Below are 19,430 nucleotides of genomic sequence, written 5' to 3'. Positions count from 1 at the left end.
GCCCTCTGTGCATCAAAGTTTGCTGTCTGTGATAACAGTAACAAAAAATCAAGTCGTCTTTGTCCTGGAAAATGGCCTTAATGTTGTGCTCAATATCTGGTCTCAGTCACATTCCTTGGAAAAAGCAACAGCATCAAATAGTGGGGCTAAAGCTGTAAGTTACAGCAGGGAAATGAAGAATTTCAGCCTGGGTCTGTATCTAAGCAAGCAGAGGGGTTGCTATCGCTTGATTAGGTTGGGTATGCCCTGGGAACGTGCACCAGTTTGGGGCCAGCAAGGGCTGAAGGAGAAGAAAGTGTCTGGTTGTGAAATCTGACCTCATGTAGGTGTGAGGTGAGCGGCAAGGAGCTCAGCACTTCAGAGTTTAAACAAATGTCCACCTGCAAAGCAGCAGTTATACAAGCACTCACAAAGCTCGGCTAGCAGAAATTTAGATGTTAGAAGACTTCAATGTACCCCCAAGGTCAGCTAGGGATCCCAGGGGCATGCAGGAACATTGTCCCAAATACCACTGAGTCCCTAAAACTGTGCAGCTGAGATTTTTGGCTGCTGTTTTAGGTTGTTCTAGAGCTTCTTCACTCTTGGAGTCTAGAGTTTGGACGAGGCGGTGCCAGCACTGTGAAAGCATGGCAGGCGGGCCATGGTAACACACGGGAAAGGATACAGGGCATTACCTACACCAAGGGATCCTCCTTCCCACTGCCTCTTTCCAGTATATACATTGAAATCCCTAGAGCCTGGAGATGTCAAGCACAACCCAGCTGCAGGTCTCGCTTGTCCTAGATGAAATCTCCAGGCTCCTCACTGAGGAGGATTGGACCTCCCCACATATTTCATCTCTTCCGTCTGCTCTTGCACAGCACCACTGAAGGAAGCCCAGGGGACCAAGCACTGCTTGATCCTTCTCCCATCCATGTCCACCAACCAGCTTCAGTTTGGCCTTGAGTTAGGTCCTCAGACCTAACTTCTGAAGATGGCCCATGGAACCAGACTGATGACCATGCTGTGAGCTCAGCTCCCCACTCAGCATGATAAGGAATCTCCTTTGCTTTCTGGCAGGGTGGTGTCACACTACCTGCAGTGAGGATCACAGTAAGGGTAGAGGAACTGAGCTGCTCCTGCATCTTTCCATGTGTGTGGAGCAGCTGGGAAGAAGCACCATGTCCATGTGCACTGATAGCTCCGGCCAGCAGAGACCAAACTAGCATGTTCAGGCAATAAATTAGGACAAAGAGGGAGCAAGGAGCCACCTGGGACTTAGTCACAATTGGGTCCCTGCTGTACTCACAAGTTGAAGGGACCATGGGCAGGTCTAGTCCTAGCTTGGGATGGAGGAAGCAGATGTTCAGGGCACCTTCTGAACCGCAAGAAGCCTCCTGGGTATCCATCTTTGAAACATATCCTGCTGCTAAGCCAGCTTTTGCTTCTTCCTCCGAGAGGTACAGCTGCTTGGACTTCCACTGACACACTTCTGCCCACTGTTTTCTGTATTGCACCAGGAAATGCAGTTCCTTTAACATCGGCTGCTTCTGCTCTGGGCTACAATGAATTTCTCCTTCATTCTCCTCAGTTGCTGCATTTGTTGAGCCACCTGCCAGCCCAGGGCATCTCTGCACGAAGCTGGAGAAAGGCCAACCTCTTTATCAGATGCACCAGAACTGCAAAGGACAGAAGGTCACGCAGCTCTGAAGACGCTGGGCTCCAACACAGACAACAAAGCTTGTCTCCGTGGCTGTGAAAAAGAAAGGAAGGTACCACAGAACAAAACCACGAGCAGAGCCATCCCAAAAGACTACGGACAGAGCTGCGGCAGCAAGACCGACTGCTGAACTGGCCACGAGGACAGACACACAGTGCACTTGCAGACACATCTACTGAAGCCACACCAAGAAACGAGAGAGAGAAAGGGCAGTCGGTAGGTGAGGTATTGTTTATTCTAAGCAGCGAGCGTTATCACACAGTACAGGCAAAGAAAAAGGCTTACAGTCCAAGAGAGACAAGACCAGACACGAGACAGTAACTTGGGGAGGATGGGAAGGAGAAGGTCCCTGGTAGAGTTGGGTATTTAGGATGACCTGGAGGGGAAAGGTGTTGGTGGGGGAGAGGTGGGAGAAAGCAAAGGGTTGGAGAAGCAGCTGTGGGACAGACACTGAAAAGCTGGCAGGGAAGATGGAGGGAAAATGATTTTGAAGGCAAGAAGAAATAGTGGCATGGCAGGTAGGTAGGGTCTGGTGGGGTGGCGAGGGCATTGGGCATGAGAAGGAGCCAACAGGGAGAGACAAGTCTCATCAGCAGTAAGACTTGGAGAGAGGGGAGGGAGCAGGGGCAACGGGGGCAAGGACATCCACTGCCCTGCAACTCCAAAGCGCTAGCTATTTCATGAAATTAAAGGTGCCTTGCTGGCTCGTGTCCCTGCTGATCAATCTCTTGGTTCCAAACAAGGTGGCCACAGCTGAACTAGTCTTCAGTTGGGTACTAAATCCTGACCCAGGCCAAGGAGCAGGTCAGTCCAATGACCAGGGACTACTCTTAGGATTTCCCTATCTTGACCATCGGTACTGGCACCATCAGCGCTCCTGGGTGCTGTTTAACTGATGAGGACAGACCCATCTGCCACAACCATCGTGTGGTGAGATCCCATCCACCACGCACAGTGGAGGGTGCTCCTCACCCTCTGCTGTGACCCAGCTCCCCAGACCTCTCTCAGAGCCAGGCAGGTCTCTGGCTCCCCAAGGAGCTATGGGAAGACCTAGGTTTGCTCAGGGGCTTGCGGTTGCTGCATGTCTCAAGCTAGGGTGGGGTGGGAGGTGGGCAGATGACAACAAGGGGGTTTCAGAAACGTTTCCCCCTTTCCATCTCTCACAGCATTGAACTGCTGGCATTGAAGGAGCGGTTATTACTCCTCAGTGCTCTCACATATCGCTAAGATCTGTCACTACTCCTCATCCATCATTTTTCTGGCAGCTGGTCCTTGCTGTTGGTTTCCGTGGAGCAGACTCCCTGCAGGGAAAGCTGGCGTTTTAGAAAGCATAAAGATGCCTTCAATCCATTAGCAGGCTTTTCTTTTATCCTTGGGCTCACATCTCCTCCACGTGACAGTCACGATTAGGGAGCTGTTTCCAAGGCACCCTGCAACAGAAATTAAGACCGTTTACAAGCAATCTCCATAGTCCACGATAGACCACCAGTCCTGAAGTACTCAGAGCTGTTACCCCTCGTTGCGGACCCCTGAGCTTGTGAGTAGACCCAGTGGCATTAGTGGAATTGCTCCCAACCCAGAAAGCTCACATGAATAACGGTAAATGGAAGTGGGCTGTCAAATTCCCAATTGGATCAAACTTACCAAGACACTGCTGGAAACAGGGAGAGCTGAAGCCCACGTCTGAACATCGCAATATTTTGCAACAACGCAAAAGATAGTGTTCTGGGTGCTGAACGTGGCCATGTCTTCACGTTCACACTATGGAATTTCTTCTTCCTGTACAGCTCCTCTTCTTTATTTCACGTTGCTGTTGCTGTTGGAGATGGCTATACCTTGGATGTTGGGAGGTACCAGCTATGACAGAGACATCTTTTTAAAAAGTCCTTTTCTCTCCTGCACTGGCACATCTCTACATAAACCCTGAATCCAAAGGACACTGAGACACGAGAGGCTGCATTCGTGTAAGGGCTGAGACGTCAGCTGATGAAATATCCCTATTCATCCTTTGACCTTGCTTTACCAGTCAGGCATGTAATAATGTTAACTGAGGTTTTCAAAAGGAAGCTCAGAGATTTGGAAGTGGCAAAATCAGTAAATCTCAGTCCTGTGCCCAAGCCGCTGAAGCTCCCATCTGATGCAGGGAACGGGATGGAGGGATGGAGAGCATCAGGCAGGAACCTCTTCATCCACCCACGCACAAGTCTTTGGGGGTGTGTGCTGAAGCCTTCAGCACATGACGTATTTGAAAGCAACCGATTAAAATCGGAAACGCGCTGGACACCCCTCCTGGGCCTGCTCACACCCTCTGCAGCCCAAGCCACACCTCCGCAAAGCTGCACTCAGATGCTCTGTTATTGAGAGTGTGAGAAGCAGACTTGACTCTTTAATTCAACATGCCAATATTTTCTCTCCCCTCCTTGTCCCCTCACCAGACACCACCACTGACAATTAGGACTATTTTTACTCCAGCCAGCGCCTCCAGACTAAATGCTCTTATAGGACCAAGCATTCAGTTTTTAGTAACCCACCTTCAGTGCTTGGCACAGGCATCGTTCTCACAACAACCCTTGGAAAAAGGTGGGCAGTGCCAGTCACTAATGACTTGGCAAAGATTAAGGAGTGAGTCAGTAACAGTGGATTCAGACAGTGATGGTTAAAGACCAGGGAGCCCAGGTCCCCATGCCTGTCATCAGCCCAGTAGGTCCTACTGTCTCTTAGAAATGCACCCTGCCCCTTTGGGTGTTTAGGCTTTGCAATGCTGAGCAAGAGGACAGCAAGGGCGTGTTTTTCCATCACTGAGTGTGGGGACTCAGCTGGGTGGGACCAGATGGATCACCATCTGTGGTGCAGCATGGAACAGACCCCATGCCTTTGTGTCATGGGAGAAACACGTTGTTGGCCAACATGGATTGTCACGGATAAGCCCCATCAACGACCAGTCTTTTATCGATGAACATTTTCTCCAATACCAGCTGTGGAGGGGAGAAATGATAAATCCCCAGACCTACAGCTCAGGTGAAACACTTTGAAGATCATATAGTTATGCATGATCGATGAATGGATGAAGCTGGTGGGGAAGGGAGAGGGAAGGCAGGGCGATACGGCAGGACATCAGAAAGCAGCACTGTTATTAGCATGTAGTCACAGATGGGATAAATTCAGAAAGTGATTTGTAAACCAGGCAGGGACGAGAAATAGCACCCAGAAAGGGTACGGCAGAAAAGGGTTGGTGCTCCATGGAAGTCAGCAGAGCTATGTTGGAGGAGAGATTTCAAAATACAACCCCAATGCAGACAATTTTCCCCAGGATGGTGCGGATGTTATTGGAATATCCATTAAAAGAGAAAACATGCTTAAAAATAAAAATTTCAGGTAGGAGCTTGCAGGCTAATTAAAAGAAAAAAAGAGATGAAACTAAGATTAGGGTTCACCACCTAAAATAAAATTGTGCCCTCAGCCCTGCTTTCTTCTCAGCCATCATTTTCTCCAGGTAGTTAACGCGTTCATTAATATAAAATCAGTGCTTTGCACTTCTACAGACGCTGCCAAATGCCTGTTCAACGGTGGCTAGGCTTGCAGCACGCTGAAAGTACTCAACCCAAGAATTTGCCATCTCCTTTTAATAAGGATTTATAGCCCCTTGACCCCTCTCATGGGTCTTTCAGGTGGTTTTGGGCCAAAGCAAGAGCTGTAGGCAGTTGGAAAAGGGTGTGTAATTAAGCGACCTCATCCACAGCACCTCCCCTCCCTCCGGCTCTCAATGGGGCTCGGTTTCTGCTCCCTGATCCAGCGCAACGTGGACACGAGCAAGGTGCAGCAGCACCCCGCGTGCAGGGCACCGACTGCACCAACCCTCTGCTCACCACGCCGTACGTACAGGAGATAAAAGCAAACTACCTGCTCCGTCCACATGACTTCACTGTCCATCTTCACATTTGCAAACGCTTAGCTCTCACGTCAGGCTAGTCTGAGGTTGGCAGCCATCTAAAGGCAGCCAGACTGCGACAGCTCAGTTGTCCCTACGGCCGGCATGGAAGTGGCGGCTCTAAGCAACACAAATCTGAGTACAGTTGGAAGGGTGTTTCTTTCACCTAACTGTGCTTCTTATCGAGAAAACAAGATCAAGGAGGTGGTATTCGTCTTTAGCATTTATTTATCATTGGAAAAAAAAAAAAAAAAACCCTTTGAGCAAGCAAAGATCACAAGCACGTCACAATCAATTGGCTATACATTAATTTGTGTGTGTGTGTGTGTGTTTGTGTGTGTGTGTCATTCTCATTAGAACAGCAAGAATGAAAAAGCACCACGAGGAGGTGTGCTTAACACATTACAAGAGACAATCCGTGATATGCAACCAAACCCAGGCCACAAAATATTAATTAGACACTTCCTATCTGCCTCCAAGAGGCAAGAGTTTGTGGAATTCATGGGAGCCACGTTTTTACACCGGACGCGTTGCAAATGAAGAAGCGGGTGATCGGTGTGCAAAGCAGTCAGGAAACAGGAGCTCAGTCAGCAATTAGCACCATTTTGCAGAAAGGAGTAACAGTACAATACAGTGAAAATGAGAAAGCAAGCAATAGACAGCATAGGAACTTTCACAGGGTAAAAGGCAAAACATTTCTTTTTTTTTTTCTTTTTACAAGGAAAGCAAAACATATTACAAATTAGCGGTGAAACAGAATCAGCGTTGTGGTAGCTGGAAACACAGAACAGCAGAGCACTCTTTCCCAGTGGGATCGACAAGCTCAGAGTCCAAAGTGAACTTGAAACAGCAGAGATTTGGTCTCCTTTCTGATAAACCTGAGTGGGTTGGATGGGCATAAAGTCTGTGGAAGGCAGAGCAATGCAGGATTTCACCCTGAGGCCCGACTCTGCTGCAGTTCCTGGCATTCAATGCAATGCTAAACTGTGTCCTTGGATGTATGCTGAGGACCTGGTGCACATGGAGCTAAGGCCAGGATCTATATCCCTATTTTGTTGCTGTCTGAGAGGGAGGTTCCCAGGCCCTACCAGTCTCCCAGGCTCTTCCTGCAAAGATTGAAACCTTCCAAGGATCATTCAACCCACCCAAAGAGAGGTGTCCAAAATACGTAGCTCAATGGCCCTTGGAAAGTTCCTTCACTAGAGAGGGAATTTAGACCACTGGCTAGCACTTCATACCTAGCTTTGTAGTTAGATGCCACCAAATCTTCATGTCTTAAGGAAACATAGGGCCATATTCTGACCACTCACTGCGCACGTCTCATTCATTTGAATGAAACATTTGAATTCATTTGAAAGGGTGTGAGCAGTCATCCGTGATGGATGCTCTTCATTAAGAAGCAACCCTGAAGCCCTAGATGATGAGCGGTTGACCCAGAGTCATGGAGATGCTTGGATTAGGTGGTCCGAGCATCTTAATGATGTTCCTTGGGCAAAATTTGGTCACCCTTCAAGCCAAGGGCTAAATTCCTATTGAATTCAAGGTGAAATGGTGGCAAGCGTGCTGTCTCTTTGAATGTGAAGCTGCGGGCCAACAAATAATCGGGAGAATCGTTTGGCATGGTCTTTCCTCATGTACAGTGAGATTGGTGTGTTGGGCTATTGGTAACTGTCTACGTGCCTTCCTGACATGTTCTGCCTGCTGTGACACGTCATCTTCACGGCTGTTGCTACATCCTGCGATAGGAAAGGACGTTATTGAGGAGTGTGAAGATGGAGGAAGCATCTAAATGCCAAGGAATCACACCAAGTCTCAGAAGCTCAGGCTTCTCTGGCCAGTTGTCCCTTGTGCGACGGGGTGGGAAGAGCTGTGAGCGGCACTCCTCTCCACCAGCTCAACGCAAGCCTTTCGCCGAGCTGCTCTGGAGACAGAGCTGAGCTTTGCACTCGAGTGGTGCTGCAGGGGCTTCTGAGCACTCAGAAAAGCAATGGTCAATATGGACAGGTCAGCGTCTCCATGGAGCATGCACATCAAAAAATGCACTACATTTGCAAAGATTTCCACAGTTTTACTTCCTGGAGGATTTCCCTGGTTTCCTCCTAAACATCGGAGGTTTAAATATATATATATTTCTATATATGAATATATATTTTCCACATACACAACCTGACTAGCTCATAGCACACAGTTCTAACACAGCTAAGCTTGGAAATACACCACGGAATTCAGAACACTACACTTACTTATAGTCAAAGCTTTAGGCTGTTAGCGCAAGGCAAACAGGACACATCACACAATACACTGAACTTGGCATTTATTCATTACTAAGGCCAGCAAATGTCACTATCTGTATATCACAGAGCTTTCCTCCTCTTTGGAAACGTTCTCTCAGCCTTGTAGCCCACCACTCATTTATGTTTCCAAAAGACCCAATTCTAAGGGGGTGAGACCCCAAAAACGGGAGTCCTCACCCTCCCGGGCCCATCCCTTTTTCTGTTAGATAGAGTCGCATCTCTAAAATATCCTAGCAGCAAGACTTTCCTCGTTCAAACACCTCTACAGCAACACAGTTCTGATACTCTCCTCTTACACCACCTCCCTACCCTACTTCCCATCTCTCTCTTCGTTCTTCCCAATTGTCTGTTCTCTGAAAGTTTCAAGCTGGACTGCGCATTAGGATAGAAAAACTGAGCTGCAAAAATAAAGAAGAACCCTGCATCTTGACTTGCAGCTACTCTGCTACAGAAGAGTTTAACAGCTCAGTTTGGTGGGGTCAAGATTAATCCTTATATATTTAGGACCCAATCCAGGAGTTAGGCACGTAAATTTGGATGGTGATCATACCTCTCCCAGCTCCCATTGACTCAACGACCCAAATTTTGGGGTACGCAATGCCAGTCTGTTGGGCCAGTTCATACTTGCTGTGTTTACAGCTTCCAAACTGGTCTTGCTGGGCATGGGGATTTCCTAGAGTAAGAGCACAGTAAATAGGACTGAAACCCTGAGATCTTGCCTGGAGGAAGCCTGGGGATCCCAGCAACTGGTTCATGGCCCTCTTAGGATGCTTACAAACCAACATGAACTCCAACAGCTGGTAGAGTCAAAACAACGGGGACTGACAGCTCTGGCCAACCTCGGTGACTCATTCCTTTCTACCCCTTGGAAGGCCACGTCTGCAAACTAAACCCTTTCTGAAATCTCGCTCTGTCTACTGGCACCCCAGAAGTGAAGAAAGCAGACCAAGATTCAAAACAAACCAGAAATAACTGAAAAAATCCATAACCTAGGGAAAACAATAGGGAAGAACAGCCTGCTGATAACCTAGTCTGACCTGCCACATGCTTGGGAAGTCTCCACTGCTCTCTGCGCCTTCCCTGACTCCTTTTTTTTAATCAAATCTTTTGAGTGGTGTTGATGGGTGAAGCTGCCTTGATGCAGCTAGAACTATCCCCCAGCTACCCTGGGGGAAGATCTGGCCCTTTATTTGCACAGGATCTCCTTCCCTGTTGCTTCTTGGAGCAAAAGTCCCACTGGTGTCACCAGGGGAAAGTGCTCTTGGCCACACCACTGATTCTAGCGGATTTATGGCAGATCCATGGCACCACGAATGAACCTCTGATCCTCTCTGCCTCCAAAACTTTTCACCTGCTGACACCAGTGGGAGATAACCAAACAACGGCCAACCCCAAAAGGGCCTCATGGGATGAAAGCACAGCCCCTCCATGGCTTGACAGGCACTTCCATGCCATCAAAGCATTGAAGGACCAAGCCCAAGGAAAGGGACAGGCTGTTGGACGCAGTCACGGTTGATCCATCACCTTCATCTCCTACGACCCCACTTGTGCATTCCCACATCCCTCACTCTGTGCAGAGCCGTGTTGTGCAGGCAAAGCAGAACAAACCTGACCTCAGAAACAAGGATTCCTTAATCCTCCTTGGAAATAAAACAGAAAAGCTTCTAATACAATCAGAACAAAAAGCAGATTAGAAGCCTCTAATTAATTTTGTGGCCTTTATTTAATCAAAAAAAAAAAAAAAAAGGAAAGAAAGAAAGAAAAGGAAAAAACCAAGGAAGAAAGGAAAGTGCAGTGACATTTACTCTTTTGCCTCAGCCAGTTTATTGTTCATCTCTTTACTTTTCTCCTTGTCCTCTGGCTTTGCTGTGTTGGAGGTCTCGGCGCTCTTTTTCTTGGCAGCCCGGCCAGATGCAATCTGCTTGTCTTTGGCCTTTTTCAGGGGTTTATGGCTTGTTGTGGTCTTTTTTGGTTTGGAAGGCTTTACGCTAGGCTTTTCCACCTGCATGGAGGGCGACATGCAAAATGACAACACAGAGATGGAGAGAAAGAGAGAAAGAGAGACACAAGGACAGGTGGAAAATAGGATTTAGATCGGAAACGGCATGAAAGTTACTTATCTACTCAGCTATGCCCTGCCCTCTGACTTCAAGAGGGGTTTTGCAAGCCCAGAGGGGACTGTCTCTCTCTGGACTCGAAGCAGAGAAATGATGCTCAGGACGATGAGGCTGGTACAACTCCCCACCTTTCTTGCAGGTCATGACTCCTCAGTCTGCTTGTCCCTAATAGATTGCTACAATAGGTTGCTTAGGGTAGCGGGGCTGCAAGACACCGAGTTGCACCTGAGCAAAGTCCACAACGGTGTCTGGCATCCACTTGTTTCTACAGCCCCCAAAGTAGGGAGGACAGCTTCAAAATTAAGGAGGAACAGAAGCCTTCAGCTCCTTCCTGCTGGCCCTGCCATCCCTCCAAGACCTCACAAATCTACACACTTACAGACTCTGGGAAGGAGTAAAACTGCACACACCGACTCCATTTACATGCAGATCCTCTGCTGCTCCTAGAAAACAAGGCTGGAAGACATTTCAGCCCAGGCCCTTATCGACACATGTCCTCCATCTGATCAAAGCCAAAAGTGCTTACTGTCAAAACCTGTGGAGCGCTCTGAATTAATTGCAGATGAAGATCTGGCTCTTACCATGTTGTTCCTGGGATAAAGTGTAATGTGGGGTGCCTATAGTTTTGGAGGGAGAAAGAGAAAGCTGTCTAGATAATCACCTGGGAAATGACAGCGCAAAACCCTCTTCATCCGTGCCCTACCCTCACTTCTTTACAGTTTGACGTAGGGCAGTATTGTCTCCAAAGTGCAACAACCTGTACTAGAGCCCATAGAATCATAGAATGGTTTGGGTTGGAAGGGACCTTAAAGATCATCTAATTCCAACTCCTCCTGCCATGGGCAGGGACGCCTTCCACTACACCAAGTTGCTCAAAGCCCTGTCCAACCTGGCCTTGAACAATTCCAGGGATGGGGCATCCACAGCTTCTCTGGGCAACCTGTGCCAGTGCCTCTCCTCCCTCACAATAAAGAATTTCCTTCTAATATCTAATCTAAATCTACCCTCTTTCAGTTTAAAAGCATTACCCCTCGTCCTATCACTACATTCCCTGATAAAAAGTCCCTCCCCAGCTTTCCTGTAGGCCCCCTTTAAGTACTGTAAGGCCGCTATAAGGTCTCCCCAAAGCCTTCTCTTCTCCAGGCTGAACAACCCCAACTCTCTCAGCCTGTCCTCGTAGGAGAGGTGCTCCAGCCCCCTGATCATCTTTGCGGCCTCCTCTGGACCCGCTCCAACAGTTCCATGTCCTTCTTATGTTGGGGTCCCCAGAGCTGGACACAGTGCTCCAGGTGGGGTCTCACCAGAGCGGAGCAGAGGGGCAGAATCCCCTCCCTAGACCTGCTGGCCATGCTTCTTTTGATGCAGCCCAGGATACAATTGGGTTTCTGGGCTGCAAGCGCACATTGCCGGCTCATATTCAGTTTTTCATCCACCACCATCTCCAAGGTGGATCCCCAGATGTACCCGCTGGTCAGAAATGAAGATGCCACATAAGGGGAATGACAGCAGGCAGTGTTCAGCCCAGCCTTACTGTGTTGGACGTGTCCTACCAGGAGCAGTGACGGCCCTGGGTCCCTTCCGCCGCATTTCTCACCTTGGGCGGTTCTTTGTAGGGTTCGCTGTAGAGAGTGCGTATCCTTCTGCGCTCCAGGAATTTGTTATCGGCTGGAGCAGGCTTACTGGTTTCCCCCTTGAATTGAGCGCTGTAACTGGTTTCGTGGGTCATTTTCTCCTCTGGCGGCTTGTACTGGGCCTTCGCTTTTATAGCTTTCACAGGCTTGACATCTACCCAGGGTCTGAACTCGTTTCTGAAGATCAAAAAAGAAAGGGGTTCAGGAATTAAACCAACAGGAGAGTAGTGGTAACGTGGGAATGAAATCCCTCATTGCTCAGCAAGGTCTACTTGGAAGGGCTTTTGCCTCCATCCAGTCAGGTTTACAAAGAAACCGACTCCCAACAGCTCATTTTTGACGTCATCTAAAACCCATTAACACAAAAGGAGAAGTTCAAATGAAATTTGGTCTATTAAAATCAGGCAGTCCTGGGCACCAGACAACTTGCTACTTGTGTGACAATGGTCAGGTGCCCTCTGAAAAGCTGGCCTCAGATGTGACTGTGATTCTTTTTTTGAAAACATAGATGCTTTTTTGTCTCTACAGCTTCATCTCTGCACTGAAGCTACCTGCAAGCAGTTCCTGACTCTCGCAGTTAGGGTGGAAAAGAATATTTAGAAAGGAACATCAAAATTCATGTTCTGCAACTCAACACAGGGGACACACTTCTCAGCGAATTTCCCTGCAGGCAAGCTAGCTGGGTGATTCAGAAATGTAAGGAGCCAAGATTTTCTACAGCCACTCCTTACCCGTGTAAGTAGTGAATTGTATCATTTTGCCTATATTGCACCAAATTATGCACAACAGCTTCTGCTAATTCCATAAAGGAATAGTTTAAGATAAAGCTGTCTTAGATGTAAACTCAAGCAGGGTAGGAAATACACAGTTTATCAGGTATTGTGAGCTATGGCTTCTCTTTATTAGCTGATGGTGAATTCCCGAGTTACTGGAAAAAATAACATCATCTTTCATTTCTTTTGGACAGAGCTGTGACTTTTTGGAGAAGAAAACCAAACATATTTCAAAGATTTTTAGCATCTACTGGACACATTCTGGTTCCCATCCATAGCCTCCTTTTCGTGCATTTTTTAGTTTTTCCCAACGGAGCACCAACATCTTTCTAGGTTTGAAGCAAACCATTTCGTTTTCTCTCTAAAAATTGCCATTCAAATTGCCTGAGAATGGGGATGGAGAAACCCCAAGTCTGTCGCTGCCTTAGATGGGTCATGCTCAGACATAGTCCCAGGCAGCGTTTAGAACCTGAAGACTCCAGTGCAAGCCAGGAGCTATCCTAACGGTGGTGATACAAGCCCTCCACGAAGGAGTGAATCTTCCTTGGAAATCAAAGCCCTTGTCTTAATTTCGGGACCTCTGAGGCAATGGAACCTCTAAATTGCAGACCCTGTCCCTCCTGCCCTGTTCCACTCACCCAGCTTTGGGTTGTGTTACTCGTTTTCAGCCTGGTTTATTAGGGAAATGAACTCTGTGTGAGGGCGCTGCCAGTCAATCCCTTCCCGTAACAGCTTTGAACATCTTAAATCAGCTTCAACCGAATCTGACAAATGGTCATGGAGATATTCAGCTTTTACTTTTATGAAGATAAGCACTTGGACTGAGTGCAGAGGCTCAGGAAAGCTTCAGTATGGACATGCACACTTCATCGGTCATCAGAGGACCTGCTTAGACAGGGAGGCTAGGCTGCAGAAGTTCATCTGTTGTCCTCAGGGACCAGTAATAAACGTTCCCTTCACATGCAGGATCAGTGCAGCTCCCTGCCCACCCAGTACTACATTTCCCATTCACATAATCCCACTGCAAAGACAGAAAAAACCTTTCTCTTCCAAGATAACTGCTGGTTGCAACTGCCTCCTGGGTGTGTTTCTCCTCCTAAGACACCTACGTTAAGGTCTCACCACATCTGCAGGGTGACTGTGTCCTTGTGGTAGTCAATGCAGACTGGCCAACACAGTCAGTGGAGCTTGGAGAGCCCTTCCCTAGGCCAAAGATGGGTGACTGCTTTAGGGTGAGCTGATTGCCTCTTTGGGCTCTGTTAACTGGCTAGATCTCCACTGATCTCCACTGAATCTCCACTAGATCTCCACTAGATCTCCACTGAAATACAAACATCTAGTACGCATGAAGACACTCATACATACACCCCTAAATGTAGGTATCTTAATCTATGAGCCAAATCCCATCTCCAACTCTCCATCTTTTCTTAGTGTTGATTCTACCTACATCTACTTTTTATTTTCCCTGTATTTCTTCATTTCCCTCCCCTTCTTTTACTATTCAGCCCTTCTTGGGCTTGGATAGTACTGCCAAAGGCCCAGGGATACTGCCTGGTTGAAGGACGCTATTCTTCATATGAATATATGCAATATATGAATGGGCTCATCTGTGTCCCCTTCTTTCCTGTTCAGCGAGCGTTACCCATTTGTTTGCAGATATTTCTCCGCAGTCCGTTGTTAAAATATCCCTCCTGCATGAAGAGTTGAGAGAAAGGAAGAGGAAACATCTTTAAAGAACTGGATTAAAGATGTGAATACATTACTGACGAACTCAAAGTTCATCCTAAGCTCCTCAGAAGGTAAGAGGCTTCTTCCTAGGATCCACTTTTGTTGCATAAGTAGACTCTATGTTTTTAACTGTTTTCCAAAGGAAACAAAATCATGCACTAATTCTCTCTGTCCCTGCCTATCTGTCACTCAGATCCCTCCCTAGCAACTTCTGAACCCGTTAGCTATTTTCTATCATATTTGTAGCAGAGGTAGAAATCTCAGAGGTGAAAATTACAACACCTTTCCTCAGAATCAGTGAGTGGGCACAGGAGGAACATCCAAATAGTGTTCTTCAACTGCGGGAAAGCCCAGTAAAGTTCATTTTCTTACTTATTGTAAGGCCAACTGGCCGATCAGCCCACATGGACCACCAGGTCAATCAGCAAACCTAAGCACAGCTTGCATCTGTGACCAGAGACGAAGGATGGAGGCTGTAGTACCGTGCACATAGGGGCTGGACTTTAAAGACGGAACACAACCAGGATTTATTCCTTCTGCTGCTCATAAAATGCTGGTTTATACGGAGGTGAGCTTTGAAGCAGCGTGATCGTATTTGTTACCATAGTGCCTCATTATGTGCTGCATTATGCAAACATGCAGAAAAAATGGGCTGCTCCCTGAAAAGGCTATGATCTCTCCAGAAAAGGCAGACACACGGGGTGGGGGAAAGGGAGAGAAAAGCCTTGTGCTACCTGTGGGTCGGCAGCGAATGCATTTCTGCACTCCTATGCGCTGGTTGCTGAAATGCTGAAGCGAGAGATCGTGCAAAGGCGTTGTGGCACCTGCTAACGCAACAACCAATCTCATCTGACTGCCAAAAATGAGCACAAATTCCTCTGCTCTTCTCCATCCTTGCTTTGCTGGTCTTCATGCAGATATAACAATTCTGTGAGTACTTAGCTCCGCTGTACTCGGCAACAAGACCCTTGACTACCCCGCGCCTCCCAAGATGAGCCTGGCTTTGCAGGCAAAGGGTAGACCAATAGCCGTTCTTAGGTGGATGCATGCTGATGCACTATGTCCACCAGCTCTGAAATAGCTCAGCCATGATCTCCTCTGGAAGCGGAGGATAGAAGGCTATTGATCTTGAACTATTTTACAGAGTTGCCAAAGAAGTTGTAAATATCAGGTACGTCACACGGATTTAGTGCAGAACTAGAAATAACAGGTTGCCCAGGGAGGTGGTAGATGCCCCATCCCCGCAAACATTCAAGGTCAGGTTGGACGGGGCTCTGAGCAACCTGATGTAGTTGAAGATGTCCCTGCCCATGGCAGAAGGGTTGGACTAGATGACCTGTAAAGGTCCCTTCCAACCCAAACCATTCTATGATTCTATTCTAAATCCTTTGCAGGCAACTGTGCATGATTTCATATCACCAGCTATTACACGAGAGCCTGTCCCTTCAAGCATGAGAGCGAGCATGGGCCACGTTTGTATGGAGTCCTACCACAGCTGGGATGGACCAGCTACTCCCTGCTGTGACCACGCTCAAGCACCCAGTGTGCCCAATTCTGCATATCTGCTATCCAGAGCTTGCAGAGGCAGTGGAAGGAGGAGAGAAACTCAGACCATTTACTACAGCTACGCCTGGCGCAGCAAGTTGATCTCAGTGCCTATTTTTGATATTCAGGCAACACAAACTGTAAAAAAGTGTTACTAGAATAGACACCGGCTATTCTGCGCTGGTTGCGTCAGTGCCCAGAAACTCAGCTTACCATGGTTAATTAGCACGAAAGTACAAATTCTTAAATCTCTCCGTCTCCACCACAGATGAATGAGGGAAGACAGCCTGTTGGGAACTGCCCTTGGAATATGCCAGCTCCTGAACCCAGCCCAACAATTGCTTGGAAAAGTACTAGTTACCCTGGGCCAAAAATGTAGGCAGGAGTGTTCTAGCAACTTCACAGCCTGGATCACCACTTTTTAGTGCCAGGCACATTGAATTTACTAATGCACAGGTACGAACGAGGAGACAGGTGCCCTACTTGGGGTCTGCATCTCTATTGATTGTAGGGATGGGGGGACGTCTCAGGAAAGTGACCTAAATCCCCTTCCTAGGTCTGGTGACTCTCCATCAAATATCTGTCTGATATGGTCCTACGTCACCACGAGCTCACGTTGTCCAAACAGTGCACGGCACGGTTACAACCTCTTAGGGCAGTCGCACTGTGCTATCTGGATGTGGCCTGATGCTCCAGGATATTTATGTCACTCAGAGATGCTGCTTTATAAATTTATACACTCCTTATATGCAGCAAAGAAGAGAGACGAAAAGCAGCAGCTTTAAGAGTTGATTTTTTTGGGGCATTCTGGGACTAAGAAAAATATGTTCTCTAAGGTATTGTATCGGTTGCTCCTGTAACACTAAAACTAACCCTGGCTTGGGGAAAGCCCCCTGCAGTTCTGAGACCTCCCTCGTTACTATTTAACATCCCAAGGCCAATTTGTGGGGAAGGTGCCCAAAAGTTACAAATTCTGGCTGCAATCTGAAACGAGCCCTGAAAATGTTATTTTCCCCTGTTTTGAGAACAACAGGTCATAGTGGTGTCTGGACCACCGCAGACCGCTCCACACAAAATTAGCTCTGAAAGTATTTCAGGAGCGTGCTAGAGCCCATCCTAAAAGAGCTCAGCCTCAAAGCTCACCTAAAACCTGAGCAAGCGCCTTTGCTCGTGCTCCAAGGATGAGTCACGAGCATGGACTAGCACCGGCATGGACAGGCACAACTTAGTCCAGCTCTGTAATTCTTTATCTAAGGGATTTTCATTGCTCTTAATTTTGCTGAGGAAGATTTTAAGAATTGCTGCGTTGGCATGAAACTGAGGGGTTGAACTGAAATAGCAGCAAATTACACATCTCCTAATTTTCTGCCTAGCTCTGGTCCCAGCCTTACAAAGAATAATTAGAATCAGTTGGGAACCCAGTGCTGACCTGAAATGGAAATCGAAATGCAACTCAACCAAAAGGAGTATATGAGGCATCGGATGACCTTTTGCAACCCTTCTGCAAAAGGACTGCAATAGGATGTCCTTTTGCATCTTGCAAATTAATAGGTAGCAGATCTTCTTATAAGCTGAGAGTAGCCTGGGGAGGTGGTGGCCTGATCTACACCCATTAAAGCCAAGAGCTGTTCTCCACATCTATCAGTGGATACCACACTGCTCTTGCATGGGGCTTCATCCACCCTGGTTATTTTATTTTAATTGCATTTTCCCCTTGGCTGAGGATTGCTAAAGGTGGCTGCAGGTGAAGGTGACCTCAACATCTTCCTCCACCCCAGCCAGGGGACATGGGGTTGATGTGAGCTCCAAGCTATGCCATGCAGCCGTCTCTGGAGATGCTCACCAACAATCATGCAGGCATTGATTGCCTTCATCTATGGATGCCAGAACAAAGCCAAGAGTGGGAAGGAGGGGCAGATGGGACCAGGTTTAACCACTTCAAAGCTTCCACCTACTTTGAAGGACTTTAAAGAGAGGTTACGTTTGTTCAGAATGAGCACAGGATGTTAAATGTATTCTGTTGACAGCAGTTTTACCGGCACTGAGCCAGCCCAGTTCCTTCATCCTGATGTGCACATATGAAATAACGAATGGCGCAGAAAAGAGAGACCAGGAACTTCATGGTGGAGTCCTGCACAGAAGGGACATTTCTAGCTTCATTTGAAAAACTACAGCTCAAGCAAAAATGAAAAATATTCAGATTTTTCACTGGAAAAAAAAAACAACTTTATAAAATGTTTGGCCTGAAATGTTTCATTCATTCTAAAATTAAAATTTAACTTTCTTTTTCAGTTTATTTAATTCTTTTCCATCCCATTTTTCCCTTATTCTACTCAGGACAACACGAAAGGACTATGAATCCCCTTAGGAAGCAAAACATCAAACTGCTTCACAAGGAATATTTCAGAACATCACATTTCTCCTTAACATTCCTCTAAACAAAACAGCAATGAAAAAAATATACATTTTGGCCAAACTAAGAAGCAGTTTTGTCTGGGATTTTCAAATTATTTTGCCTTTTTGGAATAGAGTATCATTTGCTCCCAAATATTCTCCAGCTCCCTTTTCCCTCTTAACGCAGGAAAAGAGATCTTCAGTGAAATTAAACAGCGGGAAATCCAAAGTCAATGATAATGCCTGGTCAAACGCTGGAACTCAATACCAAAGGAGGGCACTGAAGTCCAGAATTTAATGAGTTTTAAGTCAGTCATGGCTGTTTAGATGGATATTCAGAATATTCAGAGGTATCAAAGGAAATTTCAGCAAGACATCCTCAAGATAATCATTAACGCTGCTCTTCAGCATTTAGCTGTCCTCTACAAACTATGGGCCAAAGCAGGAGCTATTCCACACTGTAGGAATCTCCTACAATGTCCCTCTAGTTGTCTGGTCCTGGCTGCGATCAGCCAGAAGATATTGGACTAGCTGGACTGCAAGCAAATTCTGCTCACCAAGGGTTGCTCATATGAGGAGCACGTACATGTTTGGATCCTAAAGCTGTTCTCTTTTCTAATGTGAACAGAAAAATCCCATTTGGACTCAATATAAACCGGCTGTGTATCCTCCTGCAAACACAACTAATTTTAAAGATAAGCTGGATCAATGGTTACTGTTCTGCCAAAACATGACTCCTAACACGTTTTCAGCGATAAAGGAACACTGCCCCATGCGGAGGTCCCTCGTGCGATAGTAAATGGCACAACGTGTTCTTGCCTCCCAGGGAAATAAGTCTAAAATCCTGAACGTGGATGGTTCCTTGCTGCTTCTGACAGCCTGACGTGTTACTGCAACACCGTATGTCCCCCGCACCCCAAGACACTGGCTTCAACCCTTTCATCCCATCTCCCACCCCAGCCCCCTTTGCTTAAGAGGTCAATTCCAACCAACTCCTATTGCAATGGTCTTGTCAACACACAAAATTTGCCACCGCAAGTGCAAGAACTGCCCCCTCATCGCTGCATCAAGTGCCGTGTCTCCAACTCCTGCATGGATGCTTAATGACAGCTTTATCCTCTAATGCCCACGCTATTATCTTGTACACAATAATTTACTGTAAAGCTGCACTGAGACTGTGAATGGTATCATGAAGCTCCTGGTGCCTAAGATTATTTTTTCCCAAACATTAATAATCAACCTCCAAGACATGCACGCACACACACACACACATATATATACGTACACAGAGCAAGTCAGTTTGGACGAGCCGATATCTAAT

The 19,430-nt window shown here is 47.1% G+C and overlaps 1 protein-coding gene across 1 annotated transcript in view; it reads right to left on the bottom strand.

Annotated features, from left to right (window-relative positions):
• Positions 1 to 9,567: 9,567 nt before the first annotated feature.
• MAP6 (microtubule associated protein 6) overlaps positions 9,568 to 19,430 on the bottom strand; it is a 33,651-nt gene continuing 23,788 nt past the window's right edge. The window contains exons 2-3 of the mRNA XM_075492045.1: positions 11,633 to 11,846; positions 9,568 to 9,923 (exon numbers count right to left, since the gene is read on the bottom strand). Coding sequence (XP_075348160.1) covers positions 9,723 to 9,923; positions 11,633 to 11,846 — 415 coding nt within the window. The 3' untranslated portion in view covers positions 9,568 to 9,722. The remainder of the gene's footprint in view (positions 9,924 to 11,632; positions 11,847 to 19,430) is intronic.

The sequence above is a fragment of the Mycteria americana genome, chromosome 1 (assembly GCF_035582795.1).
Source record: "Mycteria americana isolate JAX WOST 10 ecotype Jacksonville Zoo and Gardens chromosome 1, USCA_MyAme_1.0, whole genome shotgun sequence".
Taxonomy (NCBI): domain Eukaryota; kingdom Metazoa; phylum Chordata; class Aves; order Ciconiiformes; family Ciconiidae; genus Mycteria; species Mycteria americana.
The sequence above is the reverse complement of the archived record's forward strand: the minus strand, read 5'-3'. Positions and strand labels throughout refer to the sequence as shown.